At 36.2% G+C, this 9890-nt stretch overlaps 1 protein-coding gene across 1 annotated transcript; it reads right to left on the bottom strand.

Annotated features, from left to right (window-relative positions):
• Nucleotides 1-259: 259 nt before the first annotated feature.
• On the bottom strand, nt 260-7004 carry LOC306857980 (BTB/POZ domain-containing protein 17-like). The gene is made up of 3 exons (XM_079398300.1): nt 6721-7004; nt 4617-4899; nt 260-2499 (listed from the first exon to the last, which is right to left on the bottom strand). Exons 1-3 carry the CDS (start codon nt 6812-6814, stop codon nt 1413-1415), a joined length of 1464 nt encoding a protein of 487 aa, XP_079254426.1. The 5' UTR covers nt 6815-7004; the 3' UTR covers nt 260-1412.
• Between the last annotated feature and the right edge of the window lie 2886 nt (nt 7005-9890).

Genomic DNA, 9890 nt, shown 5'->3' with positions numbered 1-9890 from the left:
TGAAAGAACCGGCTCGTAAGAGTCATTCGATCGGGAATCGGACTCCACTAGTCGCGCTGCATGTAGTTGATTCACTTTAAAGAATCGACTCATTAGAATCATTCTGCACTGGCCGCAGGTACTGTCTTGTATGAGAATCTCTGTACGTTTTACACCCCTGCAGATAAAGGCTCTCAATAAAACGTGACCTCTTGGTAGCTATGTGTTGTAAAGAAGACCATATTGACCTTGTGTCTGAAGTCTTGTCTTCTTTCCTTTACCCACATAATCAATGATAGACTCAAACGTTCTGCAAGCATCGTGTATTTTATTGTGTGGTCTGCTCAGGGGAGTGAATACTATACATGATCCCAACATGCAAGGAAACAGATCTAAGAAAATAGTATGGGAAAATACAGAAAAACAGCCTAACTAGGCCTGCCGCCTATCTAAGAATTATTATATATAACATCAATTAATGGTCTAAATAATTAAATAACCAGCACAAATGTGTGATGTTTCAAGACATTACAGGTTTGAAAGACGTGTGATATTTCTCATTAAATTTACAGTAGCACCTTGAAACACTTAAAATGTAGTATATTAAAACTTAAAATGTAAAGAATAAGAATAATGTTTTTATTGTTGCCACCTGTGTTTCTTTTTTGCAATATACTTTATGCAATAATATGCTAAATTCAACAATTCTGTGCACTTTCTCTTTCTTAGTCCATTGAGTCCAGTGTGGACAAAGAATGTTGTAGTGATTATACACAAATTGGTTTTCCTAAAAAGAAAAGGGCTTCTGCCTAATCAAGTGGAAAAATACCTATGATATGAGTTATTATATCTGGGACACTAATGTATGTCACTGGCCTACATTAAAGCAACAATTGCTTGAAATTGCATCATCATTCACAAAACTTTTATGGAACACAAAAAGAGATATTCATAGAATATTTTCAAAGTTGTTCTTCTCCATTTTATTCCAGTTAATGGTGACCGCAAGGTAAAATTTTCAACTTAAATTTCAGTCTGTTCTTCACACAATAATATTATTTAGAAAACTTGGAATGTAGTGCATGCCTCACATGGATACGTTTAAGATGTATTAGTAGTGTTTTTGTGCTTTTCAGAACTTTTCGCTATATTAAAGAGAGCAGCGTTAACATTCCTCCAAACATCTCCTTTTGTGTTCCATGGAAAAAAAGAAAAAAAAAAGTTATACATCTTTGGAATGACACAAGGGTGAGTAAATGATGAGAGAATTTTAATTTCTGTGTGAACTATCCCTTAAATTTTGTACATGTGGATTATCGCATTTCATTTTCAGAGTAAGGACAGTGGAGATGCACTTTATTAGTGTTAATCACATTAAACCTAAACATTTTCTTCCATGCATCAATAAAAATTTCTAAAATGTACTTGTTACATTATTTCTTGGTTGCTATAAGAGTCTGGTAGATAGGCTTTACAATGATGTGCAAGTACAGCGATCCATCCACAAGGTACTCAGATGTGCGATATTGCAGGTCCTCGCCAACCAGGAAATCCCCCACCTCCTCTGTGCTTTGGTGGAAACTGAAGATGTGCCGCACCACAAGCTTGTTCTTCTGCTTTGTCAAGATGAGCACAGTCTTTTGGAAGCTGACACCTGCAAAATCTGCACTGGAAGTAGCAGGTGTGATGATGATACGAGGCCGGGCAATGCCGTTTCCTCCATCGGGCCGCGGTGGCTGCATGGCACCTTGCTCGGTGTACATGGGCCGCATGCTGAGGGGGAGCCAGCGGGGCGAGAACAGGGCGTTCCAAGTCACCCGCTTACTGGAGTCAAAACCGCTCGGACCCAACTGGGTCTGGAAACTAGAGCTGCGGTCATCCCGTGCTGGGTTGCTTATGACCCACTGAGATCCCCACATGGATGAGAGATAGTTACGGGGCACAAAGAGGCTGCAGTTCACGTCGAAGAACTTGGTCAGCTGAAGCGGCGAAGCTGAATGGAACTGGTACGACATGTAGAGAAGATCGCGCACCGACTCGTGGTAGCGCATCATGATCGCCGACTGTCGCTGCAAGCGAAATAGTTCGCGTGGAGGGATCATGGCATAGCGCACCAGTCGAAGGGCGTTCTCTGCTGTCAAGGTATCCGGGTCGTTCCGGGTAAGCCAGATTTCCAGAGCCTCAAACAATTCCAGCTCATTCTTCAATACTAAATCAGAGCGCTGCAGGAGGGTCAATAGCAATTCAACACTAACCGAAGGCCATTCTGCACTCTGAAGCACCGATGACAGATTCCACGATAAAAACTGAAGGCAGTTGTCTCTCAGCGCCACATCGCCAACCGAAACGGCATACTGGTACCAGCCCACCACGTGACCGCCCAGAGAATCGCAGGCCAGGTTCTGGCTCATGTACTGGGTTAGTCCTTGCTGGAGGCTGGAGATGCCATACTTGGTACTTAGTCTGTGCAGTGGTGTGGCTTGGTCTAACTGCAATATGAGTTCACCGCAATACAGATATCTGAAAAACAGAAGACAAAGAGTTCATCAAGCTTCATTCAGTGTATCTTACACAAATTTCCGGTTAATTGCCTCTGTTTAAAGGTAGCAGACAATAAACATAACTGTGTCCTAACTGTGATTTATAATTCAATTTTATTATATTATTATGATTATTTAAATATATATTAGCCTAATAATGTCTATTAATTTAGTAGTAGTTTTATAGGCTGCTACTACAATATATTTAATACTTTTAAACCTTAACTTTATTTCATATTTAATAAATAACTGTTTTTATAAAATTAGCTAACACCATTTGGAGAACATTTTGGCAGGAGTTTTAAGAAATTTGTCATTATTTACAAAACTTTTATTTCCTTTCCTTCATGGAACACAAAAGGAGATATTCATTGCAGAATATTCAAGAAATTAGATTATTAATTAAATTAGTGAATGAAATTAAATGAATTAGATAAAAACATTGTGGTGAACATTTTGATTGTATTATTTGATTTTGGCTGTAATTTTTTTAATTATTTGTCATGATTTAACTTTCTTAACTTTCATTTCCATTTCTTCATGGATCACCAAATAACATATTCATAGAAAATTATTAATTTCATATTAAATTAACTTTATTTTTATGAGGTTAGCTGACAAAATCGTGGTGAGCATTTGGCTGTATTGTTTTGGTCAGATTTGAATTTTTTTTCTTCATTGAAAACAAAATGAGATATTTACAACAAAATATGTAATACATTTATATTTATTACATGAACTTTCTAAAGTTAGCTGACAACATTGTGGTGAATGTTTTGGCTGTATTTTGGAAGTTGTTTTGAGAAATATTCCTAACTGAGAAAAAAAAATACTATGTTGTGTAAAAATATGGCATGTTCTACATACCAGGAAAAAATATGTATCATTATTCAAAAATAATAATATAATTACTTACGCTTATCTCTAGTCTACATTTGTGTTGGATGAGTTACAGTTTGTCTTCCTGTCAGTCCAATTTGAATTCCAATTCAGCTTCCTGGTGGGTGTGTCTAATTCAGTTCATATTCCATCTCATGAACTGAATGAGTGACAAAATTTCCTGCTACCCTGCATCCAATGAAACCAAAGTGGCCAATTTTTACCTGATAAAATAATGTGCAAATATAAATCTCTTTTTATAATAATGCATCTTGTTGTTTTGTTTACCGTTGTAGTTAAATGCTGTCACTGCCTTGTTTTCCTTCCAAAAAAAATTCAATCTTATTGTATCTTTGTCATCTTATCCTCGGTATCGCTTTAAAGGAAATAAAACCCCAAACAAAGAACTTCAGCTCATTCAAATAAATGGCATGTTCTTTTAACCAAAACATCTTCTCACGCTAGCTACACATCACTATTGTAATGTCCTCCTATTTGGCCCTTCTCATTATAAAGCTGCTTTATATTAGAGCACAGAGTTCATTTTTAAATATTGCTGTTTTGTTTGATATCTCCTTTTGGGTCTGAGCTGCTGATGGCAAGGAAAGTCGCAGTTCCAGCGTTGGCCAATAGAGAGAGTCTGGACATGTGTGGGATGGGAATGTTCTCATAATTGGTCATGTCCCAACATGTTGCCTAAAACAATACAATGATAAAGCACTGCAGGTCCAAAAATGTACGTTTTGTAGTGCTAGTAAATGTTTATGATGCTTTACAATTCTAGTTTAGGTCTGACCTAAATACAAATATGTGCGTACACTGAAAAAAAAAAAAAAAAAGATTAATTGAATTTACTACATTTTTTAAGGTAAGTGGTTGCAATCAATGTATTTTAGCTACATTTAATTAAACAAATTTAGTTGACTAACTTTATTATTTTTTTATTTAAATGTGGCTAAAATAAATAGTTTGCAACCACTTACCTTAAAACAAAATTAGTATATTTTTTTTCAGTGTAGTATTTTATTTTATTAACACTAAAATAGAAATTTTAAAAGGTAGTGTCCTTTTGTGTTCTACTTTAAAATAGCATATTATATATTTTATACATATTATCTATATAAAATATAGAGATATCTAAAAAATAATACAAATATATTTAACAAAATAAATACAAAATTAAAAAATAGACAGCTTCCCGAATGCAATGATTCTCACCTGATGAATTTCTCGAACACGGCAGTGCATTCTGCTGTTTCTCGCAGCACTAGCGTGCTACTATTGCGGTTTCTCAGCATCTCCTCAAACACTCTGCTCTGCAGTGAAAGCACTAGCGTGTGGGCTTGAATAACCTTTACCTCATCCGCATCCACTGTTTCCACACGCAGGGAAATGTCACTGTTATTTCCCAGCACCAGAAGGCCCTCCATCCGTGCCACCAGCCCCTGTGAGTGACTGATCACTTCTGTGGTGCCTTCAACCAGTCCCTCTGCCCCCAAACCTGCAGAGCGAGGGGGAAGAAGTGTATTTATCAATTTCCAGTGAATCTAGAATTGCAGTGATTCTAGATTGTTGAATAGAAATTGGTGCTGAGTGCCTGTCGCCGCCTGGAACTTGCTTCAAGAAACAGATGTATTTCTCAACAATGGGTGAGTAATTTAATCCATTATATTATGCAGCTTCATAAAGGCCTTGTTGACGAATAAGTATGTCATCTCTGCTTTGTGCCTTAAAAAATGGCCCAGCATTGAAACTCAATTTGCAACAATGTAGCAGGCCTCATAACCTGACTGGTATTGGTTTTTATCACAGTTAGATGTGGCATTAATGGCTTGTATGTTGACCTTGTTCCATATGTATTTTATAGATCAATTGTATAGAGCCTGGATGATCAAAGTCTTTTTTAAGGGTTAATTTTGGTACCTTTTTAGCTACATTATCATATCCATATATTCAAACTACTCTTCAAAATTTTGGGTTGGTATGATTTTTTTGAAAGATGCTCAACACGGCTGCATTTATTTGATAGAAAATACTGTAGAAACTGTCATTTTGTAAAATATCATTAAAGCTTAAAATCAAGTTAAAAATGTTTTCTATTTGAAGATATTTTCAAATCTATTTTATTCCTGTGATCAAAGCTGAATTTTCAGCATCGTTACTCCAGTCTTCAGTGTCACATGATCCTTCAGAAATCATTCTAATATACTGATTTTCTGCTCAAGAAACATTTCTTGTTATTATCAATGTTGAAAACAGTTGTACTGCTTAATATTTTTGTGAAAATCATGATACCTTTTTTGTCAGTATTATCTGATTAATAAAAATCATTTAGCATTTATACGAAATAGAAATCTTCTGTAATAAATTAATGAATCAATTTAATGCATTCTTACTAAATAAAAGTATTAAAAAATGTAGTGACCCCAAACTTTTGGACGGTACTGTATAAGATATACAGACAATCACATATTTAATATAATGATATATTATTTCCTATGAGATTATCTTAAATATTTCTTCTCCAGATTTTTAAGAATCTGAAAACTTTCTGAAAAGTTTGCTTCTTTCTGCTAGATTCTGAATCATAGATTTATGATTCTCTGTATACTGAAACAACTTTTACATGTTTTGCATTAATTTTCAGTGTTTCCTCTTTTCCATTGAAAAATTAGACATATAGTAGAACTGTCTTACCCCTCCTGTTTGCCCAGAAGGTAAATGTTTTTAAACAGAATGTGTTTTTGTAATGGGCCTGTGGATCTGCACCCTCATGATCATCTAGCCTCTGTTGTAGGTGTCATTGCAGAGTTCTGGGAAATGCTATGAGCTGCTTGTGTGTGTGCTTTTGTTTGTGTTGGTGTGCGTGTGAACAAACCACTTATAGCGCCCTGGTTTCCAATTACTTGTTACCACATAAAGTGCAAGCTGCTATGAATCTTAAAACAGACCCGTAAATAAATACAACATAATAATAAAATGGAAGGAAAGGCTGATGATACATTTTTTGTCATCAAATTGAAACAATATAATTGTCTGTTAAAACCAAACATGATTAGGTATGTCATTGTCTTTGATAGAAAATATTTGAGCATTATTTTTCATTGTAAAACATGCTTTTTGCGTTGAAAAAAAACTTGAATTGAAGTTCAACTGATATGTTCAAATCTATTGATTTCTTAAACATGCAACTTTGCAGACTTCACACTTCAGACTCATAATTTTCTACCATCCAACAGATGGAGAGTTCTGGATATCAAAACCAATACTTCTGACATGATGTCCAAACGAAGCATCTATCATCTGAAGACAGTCATCTTACCTCCATGGACAGGTTGCACATGAGACCCGGCGGCCAACAGCAAGAAGAGCAGGTAAATGTGGGCAAGCAGCCCATTCCCCAACAAATAAGCCATCTTTTATTGTCCGATAGTAGATTTGATCTTCCTCTTCTCTGTCTGTATTCTATATATTCGTATCTTTTCTTTCTTTTCAACCCTCTACTCTTCCTTAATTTAATTGTCTTTCTTCTGTTTCCTCCTTCTCCTCCTCTTCAGTGGATGATGGATGGTCTGTCGGCCCCTTTCTCTTTATGTGGCATATGGTGCTTAACTAGTATGTAGGTTACTGGTTGTTTTGGGTTAGTTCCACCCTCACAATATCCTATCGATCAGTGGAACCTGTGGGGGGGTGGGGAGTTCGTTTTGGTAGGCAGGAACTGCAGTTGCCATGACAACAGCTTTGATTTGGACTTTTCTCTTTTTTAATGTTGTATGACATAGATCCAGAGGAGGCCTCAGCTGTTCGGGCAGAGCGACCGTGGAATACTAATCACAAATTATAACAGCTATAGAGAATTGCAGGTGTGTTTATGCAAATGTATCTGCATGCATAAATTAATACATGCATTTCTTAGAACAGCAACTAGATTTTTGCACTTTATTGAAGAAAAAGAGGTTATCAGAGAGCTGCTATGTGTTTGCTTTTTGGGCTAATTCACTGCTGGCAAGATGGGCTTTTAATAAAACTTGGCTGTCAGTGTAGAAAAACTTTTTTAAATTGGTGTTACACAGCCAAATTTAGCAAAGATGCAGAGCAAAGACAGCAAAGATGACACAGAAGTGCTTCTTCGCAAAGACTGTTTAATGCTGCTCAGAGGTGGCATGACAACTCTCTGAAGATTTTAGCATGGTAGTGGATATGACAATTGAATGTATTTGGTCTTGGCGGAATAAATTTGCTAAGCTGCTGCTGCTGTTGGTTATTGCTGTTGTTGTAGATATTGCAGCTGCAAAGCAAAGCAAGTACAGGAACTGGCTACAACCAATACATACGCTGATACAGTGCTGTGAGTATTTAAAACATACTGCTGCTGCACAAATAACATATATAATAACCCATAGCGGATCTATACAGGTGGAGCTGGGGAAGGTGGAGGGTTTCGGAGGAACTCTGAAAGTGCGTTGAACTGCTCTTGTGAATGCTTACCAACCATTTAAAAGTAAAGCAGTAAGCTCATTGGCTGTGTTTGCAACATGAATGAATCAGCTTTTTGTAAGTAGTTTAACACTGTGAATATCATCAATTTGCATTAACGAACCATCAGCCTGCGCTATCTAGAGTTTCATGACAGAACTTGGCATTTACACAGCAATTCAACTGTATACTTTGATACTATGGGTTGAGGTGGGTCACAGCAGGCATAATTTAGTCTGGCTTTTATGCAGAATTGCGTCTTTACACTGAATTTTGTGCAGGCACAGAGCAACCTTAACTCAGCTGTGTAAAAGACCCCTCATGACTAGAGAAAACAGTGAAAAACGGTTGTGGCATTGCCTTTTGCCAAAAACTGCACATTTGATTTTTGTGCCACCCAACAGTCAATCTGACTGTCCGTGGGAGGGGAAACAAAAAAGCGGGAATCCGAACCAATCCCTGAGCTCATTCGTCAACAAAAAAACACATAATTTTGTTGACAAATAAAATATAAATAAATAGATATTTGGGTGCACATAAAATTCTGTCATTATTGTAATGATGCAAAGCTGATTTAAAATTGGCAAATCATTGCTTTAAGTGTTCTGAGTGGTTTTTAGCACTATGATCGCTGATGTAGAAACAGTTTTCGCTCTGATTTCTGGTAAATTGCTAGAATCAGCATCAACACATTGAATTAATGTGACATGTAAATAGTATTTTCTTGTGAAACATACTCCAATAATCTTTGTTGTATTTAAAAAAATAATTTTTACACTGTAGATGTCTCATATCCCTTCTTCAATGTAAATCTGTGATTTTCTGTCTGTTGTATAGTCCATTAGTGAAAAAAAATCAAGTTAAATGAATAGTTTGCCCCAAAATGAGAATTTGGTCATCATTTACCCACGCTTGTGTCATTTCTTTTTTCTTTAGAACACAAATTATTTTGAAAAATCTGGGGATTCTTTTCAGTACAATGAAAGACTTTCATCGTATGGACAAAAACATAACACATTTTTTAAATATCTTCTGTTGTATTCTATATTAAAGAAACTCAAACAGGTTTGGAATATGGATAAAGAAGAGAATTTGCTATTTTTGCATATAAAAATAAAATTGCATAACTTCAACAGCACAATGACCTGCTCAATTTGAGATATCATTCCGTATAAAAAAAACAATTATAATTCTTCGGATTAGGGGTTTGTTTAAAGTATGAGAAGTAGTAATAGGACTATCTAAACATGGCACGCAGAAGTATTTGAGACCCCTCAGCCAGACTGAACATGTGGATCCTATTACATGCTGTCCACACTCAGGATCAAAAGAAGGATTGGAGTCTATTTCTCTCTCTGTATGTAAGGACATCCACCCCTGCTGAAGAGTCCTCTAGTTAGAGGTTATGTCACTTGTTTACTGCCAGTCAAAGGAGTGGTGGAAATGTGCTGAGAGAGCCTGAACCTTGGCTGTGTGACAAGGCGAGAGAGGGAGAACAGATACGCGTGTGTTTGTGTAAGTGTACGGGTGTGTGTGTGTGTGTGTGTGTGAGACGAACTTCCGAGTAAAATTTGAGTAAATCATTTACTTAGGAGAAACCCTAAAGCTACTATCAGGCCGATTGTGACCCTGATCTAGACTAATAGCGATGAATGGATTCCTCTTAAGGCTACATTCAGGGTGAATATGAAAATTGATTTTGATTGGGACAAAACACACTCAGAGTTTAACAGAGCTCATAAAAAAGGCTGCATCCAATAAGTAAAAATTAAAAACAGTAATATAGAGAAATCTCATAACAATTTAAATCAACTGTTTTCTATTTGAATATATTTTAAAAATGTAATCCTGTGATTGCAAAGCAAAATTTTCAGCATCATTACTGTAGTATTTAGTGTCACATGATCCTTCGGAAATAATTCTAATATGCTGATTTGCTGCTGAAGAAACATTCTTATTATTACCAGTGTTGAAATCAGTTGTGCTGCTTAATATTTTGTGGAAACTGTACTTTTT

The sequence above is a fragment of the Barbus barbus genome (genome assembly GCF_936440315.1).
Source record: "Barbus barbus genome assembly, chromosome: 38".
NCBI lineage: Eukaryota > Metazoa > Chordata > Actinopteri > Cypriniformes > Cyprinidae > Barbus > Barbus barbus.
The sequence above is the reverse complement of the archived record's forward strand: the minus strand, read 5'-3'. Positions and strand labels throughout refer to the sequence as shown.